The sequence below is a fragment of the Nerophis ophidion genome, linkage group LG04, assembly GCF_033978795.1.
Source record: "Nerophis ophidion isolate RoL-2023_Sa linkage group LG04, RoL_Noph_v1.0, whole genome shotgun sequence".
Taxonomy (NCBI): Eukaryota; Metazoa; Chordata; class Actinopteri; order Syngnathiformes; family Syngnathidae; genus Nerophis; species Nerophis ophidion.
In genome coordinates, this window is record NC_084614.1 from 81,585,979 (window position 1) to 81,609,780 (window position 23,802).

Sequence of the window (23,802 nt, forward strand, 5' to 3'; positions counted from 1 at the left end):
ATTTCATGAAATACATAAATAAATATATTTCTCTGTACAGTAATCTATTTATTCATATCTGCACCTTATTGCTTTTTTTAAAATCCTGCAGAAACAAGAGTTGATGGAAGGACATTTTCTTCTTATTTCTACTGCAAAGTTCCATTTTGAAGGCTAATGTCCTGCGACTTGTCCAGGGTGTACCCTGCCTTCCGCCCAATTGTAGCTGAGATAGGCACCAGCGCCCCCTGCCACTCCAAAGGGAATAAGCGGTAGAAAATGGATGGAAAGTCTAAAGTGTATGTGATAGGACACATAATGCAGGTAGTGAGAAACAGACACTCCCCCAACCTCCAGCCACACCCCCCTAAGAGAATAAATAATACAAAATAAAAATGATAATAATAATAATTACGTATATATATATATATATATATATTTTTTTTTTAAATAAATAAAACCTTTCTATTTAAGCCTAACATGAGAGATGCGGCCAGTGAGCATCCTTTGTTTCGCACACCTGGACTTCCACCGAGGACAGCTGGGGGGCGCCACAGACTCTCCTTCGCCTCTCACCCCCCCTCTTGTGCGGTGATGATGGAAGGGGCGGGGCCTCCTGCTGGAGGAGGCGGAGTCGGTCAGTGGCCGAGGTTGCAGACTTGATGCAGACTTGATGCAGCTGCTGTGTGGATGCTGACTGACTAGTTGTCTCCCTGACTAGTTGTCTCCCTGACTAGTTGTCTCCCTGACTAGTTGTCTCCCTGACGGACACCAGAGGTGGACTTCCAGGCAGGAGCAGCATTTGGGAACAATCCCTGGAATTGATCTCCTTTTTTGTGCCTGGAGAAGCTGGGGTTTTTTTTTCTTTCTTCTGGAAAAGCAGGCTGGATTGTCTCCTTGCATACTAATCAGCTTTTATTAGGGGACACTCGGAGGAGCCCGCGGCCCCCCAATGAATGTAAGTGCATCTTCTGACATCTATGGTAGCATCAATTAAATGGTAGCATGAAATATATGGTAGCATCAATTGACTGTTAGCATCGACATGCAATATATGGTAGCATCAATTAAATGTTAGCATGCAATATATCTTAGCATCAATTAAAGGTTAGCATGCAATATATCTTAGCATCATTTAAATGTTAGCATGCCATATATCTTAGCATCAATTTAACGTTAGCATCAATTAAATGTTGGCATGCAATATATGTTAGCATCAATTAAATGTTAGCATGCGATATATGTTTGCATCAATTAAATGTTAGCATGAAATATATGTTAGCATCAATTGACTGTTAGCATGGAATATATGGTAGCATCGGTTAACTGTTAGCATCGACATGCAATATATGGTAGCATCAATTAAATGTTAGCATGCAATATATGTTTGCATCAATTAAATGTTAGCATGAAATATATGTTAGCATCAATTAAATGTTAGCATCAACATAGGATATATGTTAGCATCAATTAAATGTTAGCATGAAATATATGTTTGCATCAATTAAATGTTAGCATGAAATACATGTTAGCATCAATTAACTGTTAGCATTATCATGGAATATATGTTTGCATCAATTAAATGTTAGCATCAACATGGAATATATGTTATCATCAACATGGAATATATGTTTGCATCAATTAAATGTTAGCATCAACACAGAATATGTGCATTTATTACATGTTAGCATCAACATGGAATATACATTAGCATCATCATGGAATATGTGCGTATAATAAATGTTAGCATTAACATGGAATATATATTAGCATCAATTAAATGTTAGCATCCATTAAATGTTAGCATCAACATGGAATATATGTTAGCATCAATTAACTGTTAGCATCAGCATGGAATATATGTTAGCATCAATTAAATGTTAGCATCAACATGGAATGTATGTTAGTATCAATTAAATGTTAGTGTCAACATGGAATATATCTTAGCATCAATTAAATGTTAGCATCAACATAGGATATATGTTAGTATCAATTGACTGTTAGCATCAACATGGAATAGGTGTATTTGTTAAATGTTAGCATCAACAAGGAATATATGTTAGCATCAATTAAATGTTAGCATCAACATGGAATATATGTTAGCATCAACTCCATGTTAGCATCAACATGGAATATATGTTAGCATCAATTAAATGTTAGCATCAACATGTAATATGTGCATTTATTAAATTTTAGCATCAGCATGGAATTAATGTTAGCATCAATTAAATTTGAGCATCAACATGGAATATATGCATTTATTGCATGTTAGCTTCAACGTGGAATATATGTTAGCATCAGTTCTATGTTAGCATCAACATAGAATAACTGTTAGCATTGATTAAATGTTAGCATCAACATGGAATATATGTTAGTGTCAAATTTTAGCACCAACATGGAATATGTGCATTTATGGCATGTTAGCATCAACATGGGACAGTGTTAGCGATACTGGCAATTTTTTAAAATCTGTTATACACCTTGGTACGTGACACATGCTAACTGTTAGCATGGTAGCCATTTTTTCCTTTCTTTTAAGTAAATTTTACATGCATATGCCTGGGAGTCAAATAAGCTGTGATACATGCTAGTTGTTAGCATGCTAGCTTGATTAATGATTGTTGTTTTGGTTGTTGTTGCTGTTGTTGTTTGATGGTTGTTTTTGGGTTGTTGCTTATATTGTTGTTTTCATTTTTTGTTGTTTTTGGTTGTCGTAGCTTTTTCATTGTTGTTGTTTTGGTTGTTGTTTTTGTTCTTAAAGCTGTTGTTTTTTTGTTTAATGTTGCTGTTTGATTGTTGTTTTTGGGGTTGTTGTTTTTGGTTGTTGATGTTTTATTGTTGTTGTTTTGGTTCTTTTTTCTGAAGTTTTTGTTGTTTTTGTATGTTTGTTGTTTTTACTGTTGTTGTTGTTTGAATTTTGGTTGTTGTTGTTCTTGTAGTTGTGTTTTTCTGTTGCCGTTGTTCTTTGATTGTTGTTTTGGTTGTTGTTTTTGTTTTTGGGTTGTTGCTTCTATTGTTGTTGTTTTTGGTTGTTGTAGATTTTTCATTGTTGTTGTTGTTGTTTTGGTTGTTGTTTTTGTTCTTGTAGCTGTTGTTTTGTTGTTGTTGCTGTTTGATTGTTGTTTTTTGGGTTTGTTGTTTTCGGTTGTTGATGTTTTTATTGTTGTTGTTTTGTTCTTTTTACTGAAGTTTTTGTTGTTGTCATATGATTGTTGTTTTTACTGTTGTTTTAGTTGTTCTTGTAGTTGTTGTTTTTTGTTATTTTTGTTGTTGTTGTTGTTGTTTGATTGTTGTTTTTGTTATTGTTGCTGTTGTTTGTTTTTGGGTTGTTGCTGTTATTGTTGTTGTTTTCATTTTTTGTTGTTTTTGGTTGTCGTAGCTTTTTCATTGTTGTATTGAATGTTGTTTTTGGTTTTTGTAGCTGTTGTTTTTTTGTTTAATGTTGCTGTTTAATTGTTGTTTTTGGGGTTGTTGTTTTTGGTTGTTGATGTTCTTATTGTTGTTGTTTTTATTCTTTTTACTGAAGTTTTTGTTTGTTTTGTATGATTGTTCTTTTTACTGTTGTTGTTTTAACTTTGGTTGTTGTTGTTCTTGTGTTTGTGTTTTTTTGTTCCTGTTGTTGTCTGATTGTTGTTTTTGTTATTGTTGCTGTTGTTGTTTCATGTTTGTTTTTGGGTTGTTGCTTCTATTGTTGTTGTTTTTGGTTGTTGTAGGTTTTTCATTGTTGTTGTTTTCTGTTGTTATTTTTCTTGCTGTTGTTGTGTTTGTTATTTTTGTGGTTGTTGTTTTTTAGTTGTTTCTTTCATTGTCGTCGTTTTGGTTGTTGTTTTTGTTCTTGTAGCTGTTGTTTTTGGTTGCTGTTTGATTGTTGTTTCATGGGGTTGATGTTTTCATTGTTTTAGTTTTGGTTGTTGTTTTGTTATTGTTGTTGTTGATTAGGTTGTTGTTTTTGCTGTTGTAGTTGTTGTTATTCAGCCAGCCCGAAAGGTTCTGGTTCTGCTGCCTTGCTGGGCGAGGAGGTGTGCAGCCAGCCCGAGACAAAAAACACACACACACACACACACACACACACACACACACACACACACACACACACACTCTCACACACACACACACACACTCACACACACACACACACACACACACACACACACACACACACACACACACACACACACACACACACACACACACACACACACACACACACACACACACACACACACACTTTAAGGCGTGTTTTAAGCATCAACAGTTGGACCTTAAGGACTCAGAATGATTAAACTGTATAATATTTACACATAATATTGACATATTGGTGTATTATGATATTGACATATAGTATGTGATAATATTGACATATTGATATATTATAATATTGACATAACATAATGTAACATATATAAAAATATTGACATATAATATTATTTAATACCATACATAATAATATTAACATTTTAATATAGTATAATATTGACATAGGATACATTATATTTACATATATTATAAATTGACATAAAATATATAGTAATATTGACATATTGACGTATTATAATATTAACATAATATATAACAATATTGGTATATTGATATATAATAATATTGACATATAATATATAATATATATAACTTAGAATATTAAGATATACTATAAAATAATATTGACATATTAATACATTATAATATTGACATATAATGTATTATAATACTGACATATAATATATTATAATATCGACATATAATATATAACAATATTGACATAGAATACTATTTACATATAATACATAATGATATTGACATTTTGATAAATTATAATATTGACATATAATATACAATATTGACATTTTTATATGTAATAATATTGACATAATAATATATTAGATCATTGACACACAATATATTATAATATTAACATATTGATATATAATAACATTGACATAAATTATATTATAATATTGACATATGATATTTACATATAATATATAATAACATTGACATGTTAATATATTATAATATCGAGATATATTATAATACTGACATAAAATATATTATAATATTGACATATAATATATAATATTGACATATAATATTTACATATAATATATAATAACATTGACATTTTTAATTTTTATAATATGATACATAATATATAATATATTATAAACATATAATATTGACATATTACTGTATTATATTGACATAATATATAATGATATTGGCATAATAATATACTATAATATTGACAAATAATATATAATAATATTGACTTAATAATGCATTATAATATTGACATATAATATATAAGAAAAATGACATAATATATAATATATGTAGTAATATTGACATATTAATATATTAGATCATTGACATATATTATTATATTAACATATAATATATAGAAATATTGACATATTACATTATAATATTGATGTATAATATATTATAATACTGACATATAATATATTATAATATTAACAAAAAAATAGTATTGATACACTAATATATTCTAATATTGACATATAATAACTTTAACATATTTATATATTATCGTATTGACATATAATACATAATATTGACATATACATTTTTTTTCCATAAAAATATATTCCAATATTGACATATGATGTATAATATTGACATATAATATATTATAATAATGACATATAATATATTATAATAATGACATATAATATATTATAATAATGACATATAATATATTATAATAATGACATATAATATATTACATTGACATATGATATTGACATATAAATATACATAATAGTAATGACACATAATCCATCCATCCATCCATTTACTACCGCTTATTCCCTTTGAGGACGCAGGGGGTGCTGGTGCCTATCTCAGCTACAATTGGGCGGAAGGCGGGGTACACCCTGGACAAGTCGCCACCTCATCGCAGGGCCGATAATGACATATAATATATTATGTTGACATATAGTATTGACATATAATGTATAATAATATTGATATGATACATTATATTGACATAATATATTATGTTGACATGTAGTATTGACATATAATATATTGACATATAATATTGACATCTAATATTGACATATAATATATAATAATATTGACAAAGAATATGTTATATTGAGATATAATATATGATGATATTGAGATATAGATAATGAGATAGTCATTGAGAAGAAGAGAGTGCAGCACCTTTCATTAGTCACGCCCCTCAGGGATGCTTGGTTGCCATGGCAGCTGCCTGTCGTCATGGCAACCATTGACTCCTATTATTTGTAGCTGCCTTACATCCTGGTGAAGCAGCTACCATCCTTTGTGGGATGCCTAACATAATCGTACATATGGTGATTCATGAAAACACAGATCAAAGATCCTCTATGAAACAGGAGCGCTTTGTGGTTTAATGAAAAAAAAAGAAAAAGATCCAGTCTTTGAAAAGGTTAATCAAAGATCCTGTAAATGTCAGGAGCGCTCTGTGTTTGTTTCTACTTAAAAACATACAGGAAAATAAAACTAGACAAAGATCATTTATTTGACTGAAGCTCTGCACTGTTTTTAAAACAAGCTGAACATGTTGGCCAAAGATCCTTTATTTGAGAGGAGATCTGTGCTGTCTTTCAAAATCGCTGGTCTAAAATCTTGTGCTGTGTTTAAGGGCAAACTCTACAAAAAAGTTGCTAGTCAAAGATTCTGTATACAACAGGAGCGCACCGCTGTTTGAAAGACAGGACGCAAAAAAAAACAAGAATAAAAAAAAATTAGACAAAATACTTTTTGACAGGAATGCTTTGCTTTTTTTTTTTTAAACAAAAGCCAACTACAAAATAAAAAACAAAATATATGGTAGCAATACAAAGATCCTTAATTTGGCTATTTTTAAAGACACAGGCCTACTGCAGAAAGAAAAAAAAATGCTATTCAAAGATCCTTTATTCAACAGGAGCGTGCCGCTGTTTTTAAAAGACATATCAAAACAAATCTAGTCAAAGATCTTTTCTTGCATAGGAGTGCTGTGCTGTTTTTAAAGACACAGGCCTGCTGCTGCAAAAAAAAAAATGCTGGTCAAAGATCCTTTATTTGTCAAGAGCCTTTTGTTGCTTTTACAGACGTAGACCTGCTGCAAAAAAAAAAAATATGCTGGTCAAAGATCTTTTGTCAAGAGCATTTTGCTGCTTTTACAGATATAGACCGAGGACAAAAAAATATGAGCCAAAGATCCTTAATTTGACAGGAGCGCTTTGCTACTTTTACAAACATACTGCAAAAAAAATCAAAATAAAATGCTGGTCAAAGATCCTTTGACAGGAGCAATTTGCTGCTTTAATAAATAATAAGCCTATTGCAAAAAATTTATTTTTTTTAAAAAGCAAGCCCAAGATCCTTCTTTTGACAGGAGCAGTTTGCTGCTCTTACAGACATAGGCCCACTGCAAAAACAAAATGCTGGTCAAAGATCCTTCATTTGACAGGAGCACTTTGCTGCTTTTAGACACATAGGCCCACTGCAAAAACAAAATGCTGGTCAAAGATCCTTCATTTGACAGGAGCACTTTGCTGCTTTTACGGACGTAGGCCCACTGCAAAAACAAAATTCTAGTCAAAGATCCTTTATTTGACATGAGCACTTTGCTGCTTTTACAGCCATATGTCAACTGCAAAAAATAAAAAAAAAATAAAAAATTGCTACTCGAAGATCCTTTACTTGACACGAGTACGCTGTTGTCTTTAAGAACAGTTTTCCAAAATGCTAGTCAAAGATCCTTTATTTGACACAAGCACTTTGTTGCTTTTAGACACATAGGCCCACTGCAAAAATAAAAAAAATAAAAGTAATATCCTACTCAAAGATCCTTTATTCGACAGGAGTACTCGGTTGTCTCTAAGAACAGTCCTCCAGAAATGCTAGTCAAAGATCCTTTATTCGACAGGAGCACTTTGCTGCTTTTACACACATAGGCCCACTGCAAAAAAAAAATAAAAAATGCGACTCGAAGATCCTGTATTCGACAAGACTGCTCTGTTGTCTTTAAGAACGTTCTTCCAAGAACGCCAGTCAAAGATTGTCAATTAGACAAAGGCAAGATGGAAGTCAACTACGGTCAAAAGTTTGGGGACATGTCCTCATTGAAGAAGATGGGACAGTGAAGTTATGTCTTCTGGGATTCTAACAAGTGAGGCAGAGTGAGACATCCTCAGCGACACCATCTCGTGTGTCTCATGTCTTTTTCATGAAGGAGATCCAATTCCCAACATCCGCCATCTTTTGCACACACAACAACAACAACAACGTCTGCTAGCTGCTTACTTGCTTGCATGTTCGCTAGTTAGCTGCTTAGTTAGCTGCTTAGTTAGCTGCTTAGTTAGCTGCTTACTTGCTTGCATGTTCACTAGTTAGCTGCTTACTTGCTTGCATGTTCACTAGTTAGCTGCTTAGTTAGCTGCTTACTTGCTTGCATGTTCACTAGTTAGCTGCTTAGTTAGCTGCTTAGTTGCTTGCATGTTCACTAGTTAGCTGCTTAGTTAGCTGCTTAGTTGCTTGCATGTTCACTAGTTAGCTGCTTAGTTAGCTGCTTAGTTGCTTGCATGTTCACTAGTTAGCTGCTTAGTTAGCTGCTTAGTTGCTTGCATGTTCACTAGTTAGCTGCTTAGTTAGCTGCTTAGTTGCTTGCATGTTCACTAGTTAGCTGCTTAGTTAGCTGCTTAGTTGCTTGCATGTTCACTAGTTAGCTGCTTAGTTAGCTGCTTAGTTGGTTGCATGTTAACTAGTTAGCTGTTTAGTTAGCTGGTTACTTGCTTGCATGTTCACTAGTTAGCTGCTTAGTTAGCTGCTTACTTGCTTGCATGTTCACTAGTTAGCTGCTTAGTTAGCTGCTTAGTTGCTTGCATGTTCACTAGTTAGCTGCTTAGTTAGATGCTTAGTTGCTTGCATGTTCACTAGTTAGCTGCTTAGTTAGCTGCTTAGTTGGTTGCATGTTAACTAGTTAGCTGTTTAGTTAGCTGGTTACTTGCTTGCATGTTCACTAGTTAGCTGCTTAGTTAGCTGCTTACTTGCTTGCATGTTCACTAGTTAGCTGCTTAGTTAGCTGGTTAGTTAGCTGCTTACTTGCTTGCATGTTCACTAGTTAGCTGCTTAGTTAGCTGCTTAGTTGGTTGCATGTTAACTAGTTAGCTGCTTAGTTAGCTGCTTAGTTAGTGTCGGCGAGCTTGATAAGCCTTTTTGCTATTTCCACGCTCATTCCCCGCCGCGTGCATCACGGTGTAATGTGACCCCGACATTCCCGCCACCCAGCAGCTGTCAGCACGCCGCTCGCCAAGCGTGGAGGCACAGGTGGTCACGTGACTGACGGGGGGCAAGAACCCGACTGCTTTTGAGGTACAAAGAGGTGTGAGACCTCCACTGAATACAAAACATCAAATTTAGATCATTGGACTGGATTTCAATTAAATGAATTGATTCATACATCTTTTTAATTATGAATTAATTTTACTGTTATCAATAACAAAAATGATACATGTAATATATATACAATATTATCATTTTGTTACTATTTATTTGAGTTCCTATATTTCTATTATTTAATGAATTAACATACAAAATAACAAAACATGTTTAATCATGTATACAATATTATTATTTAGTTATTTTATTATACATTGATGATTTTATGAATTATTTTTATTCAATTGAAAAAAATCAATTTAGATCACAGGTGAGGTGACAAGACTGAATTTCAATTCAATGAGAGAATGAATCTGTTCTTTATTATTTATAATACAACAATAATAATATGTATTATTAGATATAAAAACGATTTTATTATTATCATATATTTATTAATTTTATTTTATCTTTATTATTTGAAAAAGTATTAGTTTTTAATTTAATACAAAACACCAAGTTTAGATAATTGGACTGGATTTCAATTAAATTAATAGAATTATTTTTTTTATTTATTCATTTATTTTACTATTATCAATAACAAAAATAATACATTACATAAACAATATTATTTTGTTACTATTTCTTTATGTTCTTATATATTTATTATTTAATGAATGAACTTACAAAATAATAATATACGTCATATCATAAATACAATATTATCATTTAGTTATTTTATTATGGATTTCTTTTTTATTAATTATATAATACAACAATAATATTATGTATTATTATATACAAACATTATTATATTATTATCGTATTTATTTATTTTATTAAGCATGCGTGACTATAGCTCTAGTCTCCAAGTAGGTGTACTGTCACCACCTGTCACCACCTGTCACCACTTGTCACCACCTGTCACCACCTGTCACCACCTGTCACCACCTGTCACCACTTGTCACCACCTGTCACCACCTGTCACCACCTGTCACCACTTGTCACCACCTGTCACCACCTGTCACCACCTGTCACCACCTGTCACCACCTGTCACCACCTGTCACCACTTGTCACCACCTGTCACCACCTGTCACCACCTGTCACCACCTGTCACCACCTGTCACCACCTGTCACCACTTGTCACCACCTGTCACCACCTGTCACCACCTGTCACCACCTGTCACCACCTGTCACCACCTGTCACCACTTGTCACCACCTGTCACCACCTGTCACCACCTGTCACCACCTGTCACCACCTGTCACCACCTGTCACCACCTGTCACCACTTGTCACCACCTGTCACCACCTGTCACCACCTGTCACCACCTGTCACCACTTGTCACCACCTGTCACCACCTGTCACCACCTGTCACCACCTGTCACCACCTGTCACCACCTGTCACCACCTGTCACCACCTGTCACCACCCTGACGCATTTGGAGCTTTTTGCTGTTTTCCTTTTAGTTCTTGTCTCCTGCTCCTATTTTGCTGGCTTTTTCTCTTTTTTTCTGTTGCTATTTTCCTGTAACACTTTCATGTCTTCCTTTGAGCAATATTTCCCGCATCTACTTTGTTTAAGCAATCAAGAATATTTCAGTTGTTTTTATCCTTCTTTGTGGGGACTTTGTTGATTGTCATGTCATGTTCTGATGTACTTTGTGGACGCCATCTTTGCTCCACAGTAAGTCTTTGCTGTCGTCCAGCATTTGTTTACAAACCCTGTTTCCATATGAGTTGGGAAATGGTGTTAGATGTAAATATAAACAGAATACAATGATTTGCAAATCCTTTTCAAGCCATATTCAGTTGAATATGCTACAAAGACAACATATTTCATGTTCAAACTCATAAACTTTATTTTTTTTTGCAAATAATCATTAACTTTAGAATTTGATGCCAGCAACACATGACAAAAAAGTTGCGAAAGGTGGCAATAAATACTGATAAAGTTGAGGAATGCTCATCAAACACTTATTTGGAACATCCCACAGGTGTGCAGGCTAATTGGGAACAGGTGGGTGCCATGATTGGCTATAAAAGCAGCTTCCATGAAATGCTAAGTCATTCACAAACAAGGATGGGGTGAGGGTCACCCCTTTGTAAGCAAATTGTCAAACAGTTTTAGAACAACATTTCTCAACGAGCTATTGCAAGGAATTTAGGGATTTTACCATCTACGACCCGTAAAATCATCAAAAGGTTCAGAGAATCTGGAGAAATCACTGCACGTAAGCCATGATATTACAGACCGTTGATCCCTCAGGCGGTACTGCATCAAAAACACACATCAGTGTGTAAAGGATATCACCACATGGGCTCAGGAACACTTCATAAAACCACTGTCAGTAACTACAGTTGGTCGCTACATCTGTAAGTGCTAGTTAAAACTGTACTATGCAAAGGAAAACCCATTTATCAACAACACCCAGGAACGCTGCCGGCTTATCTGGGCCAGAGCTCATCTAAGATGGACTGATGCAAAGTGGAAAAGTTTTCTGTGGTCTGACGAGTCCACATTTCAAATTATATTTGGAAACTGTGGACGTGGTGTCCTCTGGAACAAAGAGGAAAATAACCATCCGGATTGTTATAGGCGCAAAGTGTAAAAGCCAGCATGTGTGATGGTATGGGGGTGTATTAGTGCCCAAGGCATGGGTAACTTACACATCTGTGAAGGCACCATTAATGCTGAAAGGTACATACAGGTTTTGGAGCAACATATGTTGTCATCCAAGCAACGTTATCATGGACGCCCCTGCTTATTTCAGCAAGACAATGCCAAGCCACATGTTACAACAGCGTGGCTACCTAGTAAAAGAGTGCGGGTACTTTCCTGGCCCGCCTGCAGTCCAGACCTGTCTCCCATGGAAAATGTGTGAAGCGTAAAATAGGACAGCGGAGACCCCGGACTGTTGAAGGACTGAAGCTCTACATAAAACAAGAATGGGAAAGAATTCCACTTTCAAAGCTTCAACAATTAGTTTCCTCAGTTCCCAAACGTTTATTGAGTGTTAAAAGAAAAGGTGATGTAACACAGTGGTGAACATGCCCTTTCCCAACTACTTTGTCACGTGTTGCAGCCATGAAATTCTAAGTTAATTATTATTTACAGAAAGAAAATAATGTTTATGAGTTTGAACATCAAATATGTTGTCTTTGTAGCATATTCAACTGAATATGGCTTGAAAAGGATTTGCAAATCATTGTATTCTGTTTATATTTACATTTAACACAATTTCCCAACTCCTGGAAACAGGGTTTGTACTTTGGAGCGGGTTCAGTTTTAGTTTTGTTCTGCATAGCCTCCCCTAAACTTCAATGCATTTTTTTAGGGGCTCTCACCTTTTGTTAATTTTTGGTTTAAGCATTAGACACCTTTTTACCTGCACGCTGCCTCCCGCTACTGGCTGCCACCTACTGATCTGGAAGAGTATTACACTAGACAGCACCGACACTCAACAACAACAACACATCATTTGCAGACTATAATTACTGGTTTTCCAAAAATATGTTTAACCCTAAGAGGGGAAATGACATCATCTCCCACGACACACCGGACTCTATCTCATGACACACTAGTGTGCCGCGGCACAGTGGTTGAAAAACACAGCCTTAGACTGCCACCGGAGTTTGTCCCCACGACAGGGGAGACCGGTGTGGACACTTTCCCAGACTGGAACACGTGCTTCCTCAACGCCGCGGCGTCTTCGCTCTTTCCATCTGCTCCGCCCTCCCGTGAGGACGCTCGGTGGGCGTGTTTGTTTGGCCCCCGCTCGTCCGCCTGAAGTCCGCGTCCAAAAGTGGAATGGAAAGGAATGCGCGCGTGCAGACGGCGTCTGACTGCGGGGCCTTCCAGATGTTGGGGTCAGCGAGCGTAGCGTAGGAGCCGGTGTCCGTCCCCCAGGGGAGCCGTAGACCTTGTTAATCCTCGTCAACTACTGCACGCCGTCACGGTCAGAGGGAAGGCCAGTTCCTTGGATATTAAATCACCGCCTTTTATTTGCTCAAGTGTGGATTTCAGGAAGCATCAACAAACATATTTTTTCAAATTAAAAGTCTTTTTTAACTGGCTTTGCCGTTATATGAGTGTTTTGTCCCTCTGCCCGGCCACTTAAAGGCCGACTGAGATGAGATGTTCTTATTTCAACGGGGATAGCAGCTCCATTCTATGTGTCATACTTCATCATTTCACCATATTGTTGCTGAAAGGATTTAGTAGAGAACATCCACGATAAAGTTCTCAACTTTTGGTGGCTAATAAAAAAGCCTTGCCTGTACCGGAAGTAGCAGACGATGTGCGCGTGACGTCACGGGTTGTAGAGCTCCTCACATTTGAACATTGTTTACAATCATGGCCACCAGCAGCGAGAGCGATTCGGACATAGAAATCGACAATTTCCCCATTAATTTGAGTAAGGATTAAAGATTTGTGGATGAGGAAAGTGAGAGTGAAGGACTAGAAGAAAAAAAAAAGACGAGGGCTGTGGGAGCGATTCAAATGTTATTAGACACATTTCCTAGGATAATTCTGGAAAATCCCTTATCTGCTTATTGTGTTACCAGTGCTTTAGTGAGATTATATAGTCATACCTGAAAGTCAGAGGGGTTTGGTGACCGCCAGTGTCTCTGAGGGAAGCCACGGAAGAGCAAAAAAAGTCGCAGCTGCCTCTTTGACAGCTGCAGGAGGGACGACACAAGCTCCACGCATGTTTACGGTAAGAGCCGACTTATTACCAGAATTTTCCCACCGATACCTGCCGGTCCACATGTGGTAGAGAACCATGTTCGCTTGACCGCTCTGTTCCATAGTAACGCTTCACAACAAACAAAGAAACACCGGCTGTGTTTGTGTTGCTACAGCCGGCTGCAATACACCGGTTTCCACCAACATCTTTCTTCCTTGACGTCTCCATTATTAATTGAACAAATTGCAAAAGATTCAGCAACACAGATGTCCAGAATACTGTGGAATTATGCAATTAAAAACAGACTACTTTTAGCCGTGATTGGTGCTGGGACAACATGTCCGCTACCACCGGTGACATCACGCACACACGTCAACATACGTGTCATCATTCTGCGACGTTTTCAACAGGATACCTCGCGGGAAATGTAAAATTGCAATTTAGTCAACTAAAAGCGCAGAGGAAGCTCATTCCGGCTGCTTGTCCCCGGGATCTTGTCCTTTCGGTCATAACCCAAAGTCCATGACCACGTATATCCAGCGTGTGTTTGGCGCCAAGAAGTGTAAAATGTTCATCAATGAATAACAGAGCCCTTCAGATGACAATTTTGCTGCAGACGTATACTTAGCCCCTTCCTGCTCCGTCACTGATAGTATATATATGGTTGGACATTTTCCCCACTGTCTCTGGTGGGACGCAGCTTTGAAAGGCAGGAGTACTGAAGTCAGTCCACAGGAAAGAAGGAAGGTTTGCAAATGTATATTTCAAACATGTTACATTTGCTGAGAGTCCTAAGCATTGAGCTAAAAGCCCGAAATATCAACTTGATGTCCAGCGCAGGTTCTTAAAGTGTTCCGGAGCGAGGTAACCAGTGTTCCTGGTTCACGTGAACTCGATGCTTCAAACTCCTCATTTCCATTGAGTCCAGACTTGAAGACCACCGTTTCCAACAATTTGTCACAGACTTTGTCCTTCCGAGAGCCGACTGCTTACAATCAAGTCCAGCAATCGGCTGCTAGCCTCAGCTGGACGTCGGGATTCTTTGCGCAGCAGATGTTCTGACATTCCTCGTGCCAACCGACTCGAATCGTACGAGCGCTGTGGGAGGTGCGCTGCGATGACTCCAACACCTGCAACGCGTCGACCCGTTTTAAAATGATATTAATTAGTTGTGGTCCATTAAGTCCCCGAAGTCCTCACTGCATCACCATCAGGCTGCTGGACCTCCACGCTTGAAGTCCATGAGGAAGGAGTTATGGGCCGGGATGGTTGCCTTCATCGCGGGATGTTTTCAAAAGTTACACGGCTAATAAATCTCCGCACATAAACACGAGAAGGAAGAACCCAAACGGTTGCTCTCATCTTGAAGGGCGTGTAAATATTAGAATGGCCGAGCTGTATATCTGCTGCTGAAAGGCCTTTGGAGTGGAAGATGAACACGGCCGCAGATAAATCCTCCGTCTTGGATGTTTGACACGCGTTGATGTTTTCCTGCTCGAGTTTAGCAGTTGAGCCGGCGTCACCTGACCAGGCACACGATCCTTCGCTGTCAGCAAGACCATTTCAGGATGGAGCCGTGACGTTAGGACATGAGGACGGGGGCGGTGGATGCCCACGCTCTTTTGTCTTCCCCTTGGGACTTCACAAGCGTCTTGCTTTGATCGGTCCAAAAAGTTCCTGCTCAATAAATCATTAACTTTTTGATAAATATTCTTTATTATTGCATTCCCATCGCGGACGGATTCAGTGTTTTAATTCCACGCCCGGGCGGACGCACATGATCCATCCTGAAGGTTCTGTCTGAAATGTTTTATGATGCAAATCCTTTAATAGAGTTTGTGGTTTGTGTCTTATTGTGTGTCCCAGGTGTAGCCGAGCCATGCACTGCAGAAGAGAAGGGTCGAGACGGCGGCCCGGCGGGATGTCTTGGCGCTCAGGCCTTTGCAGATGGTGGCGGCCGCTCATCGCTCTGGTCCTGCTTCAGTCCTCCGCTGTCTTCGGTGCGCTGGAGCTGCAGCTGGACGAGGAGCAGCCAGCGGGGACCATCGTCGGGGACATTAGTGCCGGGTTGCCGCCCGGTGAGACAGCCAGTCTTTATTTCATCTCGGACCACGAGGGAAAAGGTGTGGGGAGTGATCTCAACATCGATGAGACCACAGGTATCATAACCACGGCGCGACGCTTAGACCGCGAGCAGAGGGACCACTACAGTTTCATTGCCGTGACCATGACGGGTGTCACCATCGAGGTGTCAATCACCATCAATGACATCAACGACCACGAGCCCACGTTCCCTAAAAAGAAAGCTGTGCTCAAAATCCCAGAGCACACGGCAGAGGGGACGCGGTTTTCCTTGGAGCCAGCGACCGACGCGGACAAGGACCAGCTGACCACGCAAGGCTACAGTATTCGAGAGGGTAATGTGGGACAGGTGTTCCGCCTGGAGACAAAGAGAGCTGCCAACAAGGTGCTTTATCTGGACTTGGTTGTCAGCGGACTGCTGGACAGGGAGAAACGCTCGTCGTACCTTTTAGTCTTGGAGGCCTTTGATGGGGGCTCTCCCAGGAGGGTGGGGTCCATGAACCTGGAAGTGGCTGTGACTGACATAAACGACCATGCGCCGGTCTTCAACCAGAGCAGATACCATGCCATCATTTCAGAAAGCCTCCCACAGGGAAGCAGCATCCTGCAGGTGAGCTCGTCATCACTTCATGAGGCGTGTGTCCTGAATCGGGTGGACTAACAGACTCTCGTTCTGGTTATTTGTGCAGGTGTTTGCAGCAGATGAGGACGAAGGAGACAATGGTCTGGTGCTTTATGAGATCAACCGGCGTCAGAGTGATCCTGACCGCTACTTCGTCATGGACCTCAAGTCTGGAGTCATCACCCTGAACAGACCACTGGACTATGAGCTGAAACGAGTGCATGAACTAGTTGTCCAGGCCAGGGACAACGCCAGCCAGCCAGAGGTACTGCACCGCTTACATCATGGCTGAGGTCATCCTTTCTACACTCAGCCTCAGATGACGTGATCCCCATGAACAAATGAAGATAAATGACATGTTCTTCATTTCCTTTTCCCAGGTGACCAACGCTTTTGTCACAATCCATGTGCGGGACTACAACGACAACCAGCCCACCATGACCATCATCTTTCTCAGTGAAGATGGCTCTCCGAGAATCTCCGAGGGGGCCCAGCCGGGTCAGTACGTGGCCCGCATATCCGTCACCGACCCCGACTATGGAGAGTACGCCAACGTCAACGTCTCCCTGGAGGGGGGCGATGGAAAGTTTGCGCTTACAACAAAGGACAGCATCATCTACCTGATTTATGTGGACCAGGTGTTGGACAGGGAGGAGAGAGATTCTTATGACCTCAGGGTGATGGCCACAGACTCTGGCACGCCCCCCCTCAGGGCGGAGTCGTCTTTCACCATCCAGGTGACGGACGTGAACGACAACCCCCCTCTGTTTGACCAGCAGGCCTACAAACAGACCATCCCAGAGGTCGTCTATCCAGGCTCGTTTGTTCTTCAGGTTACTGCCCGTGACAAAGACCAGGGCCCCAACGGGGAAATTAGATACAGCCTCCTGAAGGGGAAAAACTCTCACTCCAACTGGTTCTCCATTGACCCGGTCACGGGGATCATTACCACGGCGACGGCCTTGGATTTTGAATCAGAGCCTGCGCCCAGCGTAACCGTGGTCGCAATGGACAGTGGACGGCCGCCGCTGTCCTCTACGGCTCAAGTGGACATCGTGCTACAGGACGCTAACGACAACACACCTGTGTTCTCCAGGAGCTTCTACAATGCCTCCGTCAAGGAGAACACGCCAGCCGGGACCTGCTTCCTGGAGGTAAGTCGGTTTCTATGTTGTTTTCTTGCAGCCTTTCAGCGTGCCTTTCGACCAGACCGTCGGTATCGTGTCGTGACGTCTCGGTTGCTGGAGTTCTTGTGTTTTAGGAGAGAACTCTGCTCGGGCCAGCTGGCGACGAGACAACTCTTTCTTGGCCCTTTTTAGGAAGTTTTCTGCTTAAACTTACAAATGTTTTGGATTGAATGACTCAAATTTGGATAACATCTGAATTAGATTTGGAAAAAAAACACAATATGAATGCTTGGAGTCTTTGGTTTTGGGGATAATTAGTCGGATCCACAAACCTTTGATTTCAGGCGCAACACTTGAATTGCGAGGTATTCTGGCTCCAGCTGAGACGGCCTTGCTTCCTAATCATCACGGGTGGTTTCTACAGTTGTCAATAAAGTTCACTTCACTCGTTCCGGCACGTTTTTCAAGGTCGGATCAGGTCCGAGCCAAGATTCTAAACAGGCTTCCTGCAGAGGCCGTGACTTTTAGGATAATAACAGTGGAATTCATCTCTCAGGAGTTTTCCCTCCTTTCATTCCCGACTACTTAGTGTGTCACTCACTCTCTTTCAAATTCTTCTAGCCTTCTCTCAGCCGCTGCGAACAAACGTGTTGCTAGACTGAGGGAAACACCTTACCAGCTCTAAAGTCGTTTGAAAAGTGTTGTAGTGTTTATGCTGCTGCGGCACAAAGGACTTATTTGTTTCATTGTTTCCTCGCTTTCCTGGACCCACACCCCCCCCCCTCCCCTCTCTTCCTTCAAATATTTCCCAGGCAGCTCTTGTTTGCGTGTGTGTGGACTTGGTCTAAGGTACAGGTCATGAGAATGGCCTCCATTGGTTTGTTGTTGGAAATGGACCAAGGCATTGGACGTAAGCTGTAAATAATTGTTGACTAAATGCTGAATGAGCTGACACGATTACGACTTGGTCTTTTTTTCAAGGAAAGTATTTTGCCCGTGGCATGGCTCAAACTTTGCTGGTATTGTGTCAATTGCAGTGATTCTCAGAAGTCCCACCAACAGACGTCAGCAGAAAATAATGTGGAAGGAGTAGCCAGAGAAACATAACTCTTAATCAATCAATTAATGGGCTTAGACTTAAGTCCTTTGTTTTCTATGAAACATTTCCACTGAATCAGGAAACGGGCGCGGAACGGCTTCATTGTGGAAAAGCATGCTCTGTTGTCAGTAATGCGGACGTTGTATCGATCCATTGTGGTGAAGAAGGAGCTGAGCCGGAAGGCAAAGCTCTCAATTTACCGGTCAAGCTACGTTCCCATCCTCACCTATGGTCATGAGCTTTGGGTTATGACCTAAAGGATAAGATCACGGGTACAAGCGGCCCAAATGAGTTTCCTCCGCCGTGTGGTAGGTCTCTCCCTTAGAGATAGGGTGAGAAGCTCTGCCATCCGGGAGGAACTCAAAGTAAAGCCGCTGCTCCTCCACATGGAGAGGAGCCAGATGAGGTGGTTCGGGCATCTGGTCAGGATGCCACCCGAACACCTTCCAAGGGAGGGGGTTAGGGGACGTCCAACCGATAAGAGGCCACGGGGAAGACCCAGGACACGTTGGGAAGACTATGTCTCCCGGCTGGCCTGGGAACGCCTCGAGATCCCCCGGGAAGAGCAAGACGAAGTGGCTGGGGAGAGGGAAGTCTGGGTTTCCCTGCTTAGGCTGCTGCCCCTGCGACCCGACCTCGGATAAGCGGAAGAAGATGGATGGATGTTCTGTTGTGGCTCCGTCGTGCAGTGAAACTGCGCAGACTTTGACGAGAACTTGCGAACCCGCGCATAATCACATGTTAAAGGAAGTAGTAATAAAGCGAACCACAAAAACATTTATTCTGTCCTTCTAGAGAAATAGAAGCAAACTCCATCCTGCCTTGGTAAACCACTTCATACAACAGTAACATCATCCCTGGCAAGCGTGTCACACAACCGGTCCTCCGCAGCTGATTGTTGACACAAGCCTCATGTCCCCATTTAGCTGGACATTATTCTTTCATTTTGGCTCTCCAGAATCAGCATGTCCTCATCCATTTGTGTCAACAAGATGAAATGAAGTTGGAAAACCTTAGACAAGTTGACTTCAAGTCCGTCGCCGCCCATTAGGACCTTTCAAAGTGTCAAATATGATCCGCCTTGAAGACAAGAGTATTTTAATTGCAAACTTAACCCGATACTTTAGTTTGTTTTTGTGCATAGCTTCCTGTCCAACACCAGCGGATTTTAGCTAAATTGAACGGATTTGGGCTTCACGGTGGAAGAGGGGTTAGTGTGTCTGCCTCACAATACGAAGCTCCTGAATAGTCCTGGGTTCAATCCCGGGCTCGGGATCTTTCTGTGTGGAGTTTGCATGTTCTCCCCGTGACTGCGTGGGTTTCCTCCGGGTACTCCGGCTTCCTCCCACCTCCAAAGACATGCACCTGGGGATAGGCCCCTCCCACCTCCAAAGACATGCACCTGGGGATAGGCCCCTCCCACCTCCAAAGACATGCACCTGGGGATAGGCCCCTCCCACCTCCAAAGACATGCACCTGAGGATAGGCCCCTCCCACCTCCAAAGACATGCACCTGGGGATAGGCCCCTCCCACCTCCAAAGACATGCACCTGGGGATAGGCCCCTCCCACCTCCAAAGACATGCACCTGGGGATAGGCCCCTCCCACCTCCAAAGACATGCACCTGAGGATAGGCCCCTCCCACCTCCAAAGACATGCACCTGGGGATAGGTTGATTGGCAACACTAAATGGTCCCTAGTGTGTGAATGTTGTCTGTCTATCTGTGTTGGCCCTAGGTGTACCCTGCCTTACGCCCGAGTTCCGCCCGCCGCGACCCAAAAAAGGAACAAGCGGTAGAAAAATGGATGAACGGATTTGTGGTGGCGTCCGGCAAAAAGAGAAACTCTGCGTCTATTTAGCGGCGGAATGCGGAACGTCATGTTGGTGACGTTCCGGGTGCGGTGCAAACTGACACATGGACTTGAGTAGAAACGGAAAACGCGCCAGTCTGTGGACGTTTTATATTCAGTGCAAAATTTGGGGTTACGTGATTAAAACATGCAACCTTCTGATCTGGAATCAGACGTGCAATAAATATACTAGGGGTGTCAAAAAATGATTTAAGATTATTAGCGATTTTTATTATTGACGATTCTGCGATGAGGTGGCGACTTGTCCAGGGTGTAAACCGCCTTCCGCCCGATTGTAGCTCAGGAAGGCACAAGCGACCCCCTGCAACCCCAAAGGAAATAAGCAGTAGAAAATGGATGGATGGATGAATTATTCGATAAAAAAAAATCTAAAATCTGTTTAAAAAATAAAATAAAATATTTTTGTAATCCGTCCAACCACTCAGACAAATCATATTGTTGATGAAGATGATCTACATCTACTTTAGAAAAGAGAAGTGTTGGATATTTCTCTTGTTGACCTATTTATTTGAAGTAAAATAAAATTGGCACAGGGGTTAGTACGTGTGCCTCACAATACGAAGGCTCTGTGTTCGATCCTGGGCTCTGGATCCTTCTGTGTGGAGTTTGCATGTTCTCCCCGTGACTGCGTGGGTTCCCTCCGCCTACTCCGGCTAGCTCCCTCCTCCAAAAACATGCACCTGGGGATAGGTTGATTGGCAACTCTAAAATGGTCCCTAGTGTGTGAATGTTGTCTGTTTATTGTGTTGGCCCTGTGATGAGGTGGCGACTTGTCCGGGGTGTACACCGCCCTCCGCCAGTGTGCAGCTGATATAGGCTCCAGAACCCCCTGCGACCCCGGTAGAAAATGGATAGAAATTGATCAGAGCTGTTTATCTAATTTATGTATAAATCAAATCGTTACCCCGAAGAATGAAAATGAATCGAATGGTGTCGTGCCCAAAGATTCCCGACCCCACAGAGGCCGTCGCTCTACAAGGTTCTACAGCTCGCGGGAGCAGGTCATCACTCAGGATCAGTCGGAACTTCGATTGGAACATGATTGATTAAGGTTTTGAAGCCTGAATAGGGAATTCTCTTGGGTCGAGCCCCGGGGGACTCTTGTGTTCTTAGCATGGTCGCTTTTCCAAGAACCTCAATTCAGTTGGACAAAAGTGTATGCCTTGTACTTGTCTAGGTGTTGTACCTTGAAGTTTGGTGTGTAGGTCCATTACAGGAAAAACAGAAACAGTTGTTGGAACTCTCCAAAGGTGCCCGGCGACCTTGACATGATTTGACCACGCAATCAGACGTGCTAGCGTTGTGCCGCAAGGTCTGGTAGATCATCACTCGTCTTACCCGGCACATGATCAATGGTCAAAGGTTAGAATTACAATATGATTGATTATAAGGTTTTGGAGCCTTAAAAATGCTAAATAGCTAATTCCCTACAATTTGAAAGATGTTGTTCTATGAGTAGAGAATGCAGTAGAGTGAATTAGTTTAGCAGGGTAGCTTGTCCCTGTATTGTCAATTTGCAAGATTCTATACTTCACTTGCTAACTGTGTGTATTTTTCACAAGATTGGTGTGTTGTGCCTGACTGGAAGTAAAAATCCATAAAACGTTGCAACGTTATTTGAACACCCAATCTTCTGATATGGGATTGGAGGCTCTACTGTTGGGCCGCAAGGTCTAAACCGAAAGGTGAGTAGACGGATCAGTACTTGGTCGGATGAGTGGGTGATTGTGAAGTTCTAAGCATAACTAGCAAACCCCTAGGATGGAGCCATGGGGAACTTCTGTGTTATGTTCAATGAAGAAAATACGTTGAATGTGTCTAGCATGCTAACTTGTCCCCGAATCTAACAAAAACAGTATTTTCTGCTTCTTACTGGTCTAGCTAGACCTCTTTTACAAGTTTGATGTGTAGCAGCCGGTCACCCCCACATCTGTGACGGGATCCCAACACAAAACCTTGTCCTCTGGAGTCAACTGCACTACCGTGAATGGTCAGTCTGAAAGCCCATTGAAACACGATCGATTTGTAAGTTTTTAAGAATAAACAGCAAATGTTTGAAGGTTTATGTAAGAACTTAACCAGACATGGTCCATACTTGTCGAGCTACGTCTGTTTTTTGCACGCTTGCAGTTGTTGCAAATCCCAAAGTTGCTCGGTGGGCCTACCAGGGTTTGTACACGCAACGTTCGGATCTGGAGTCAGACATGCTACCATTGTCGGTCTCTAATCCAGAACGGAAGGCAAGGACCGAACCACCCGGGTTTACACTGGGATAAGTCTTCTTTGAATTGGAATTTGATTGATTTCTTAGTTTCTTTCAAGCCTAAGTAACAAATCGTCTAGGACAGAACCCTGGAGGACTCCAGTATTAACTGTGATATGTGTAGAAGGATTCAATAGAGTGTGGTGGAGAAGAAGACACATGTTTAGCATGCTAGCTTGTCCCTGAATCTGAATTTTACAAGACATGCTCCTTACTGGTCTTGCTACGTCGGTTTTTTCCCCGCAAGTTTGGTGTGGAGTTAGCTGGAAGGAACTTAAAAGTAGCTTGTGACCTTGATGTGGTTCAAACCTTCTGATCGGGAGTCAGACGTCACAGTTTCTAGCTGCTGAGTTTTTACAATTTTGCCACGTTTCACTTGCTGCAGCTGTCTCTCTACTTTGGTGTACATCTTGGAAAATACTGTACAAGAAACTTGGTCATGTGCTGTCACAAGTACTGTGTCGGTACACTGGGGGTCTGTAGGGCTATCCCGAGGTTCTGTGTCGGTACACTGGGTGTCTGTAGGGCTATCCCGAGGTTCTGTGTCGGTACACTGGGGGTCTGTAGGGCTATCCCGAGGTTCAGTATCAATCACTAATGTTTCCCCTTCAGGACTTCCATGTGGGAAAAAAATCCCAAAGTGTTAAAAATGAAATATCAGAGCAGAACCCTTCAATGTACCAACCTGGTGAC

General features: G+C 40.9%; 1 protein-coding gene across 1 annotated transcript in view; it reads left to right on the forward strand.

Moving 5' to 3' along the window:
* The first annotated feature begins 652 nt into the window (after window positions 1-652).
* The window catches only part of LOC133552035 (protocadherin-16-like), a 113,269-nt gene continuing 90,119 nt past the window's right edge, over window positions 653-23,802 (forward strand). Inside the window, exons 1-4 of the mRNA XM_061899322.1 lie at window positions 653-937; window positions 15,911-16,736; window positions 16,816-17,013; window positions 17,129-17,902. Of these exons, the coding sequence (XP_061755306.1) occupies window positions 936-937; window positions 15,911-16,736; window positions 16,816-17,013; window positions 17,129-17,902 (1,800 nt within the window). The 5' untranslated portion in view covers window positions 653-935. The remainder of the gene's footprint in view (window positions 938-15,910; window positions 16,737-16,815; window positions 17,014-17,128; window positions 17,903-23,802) is intronic.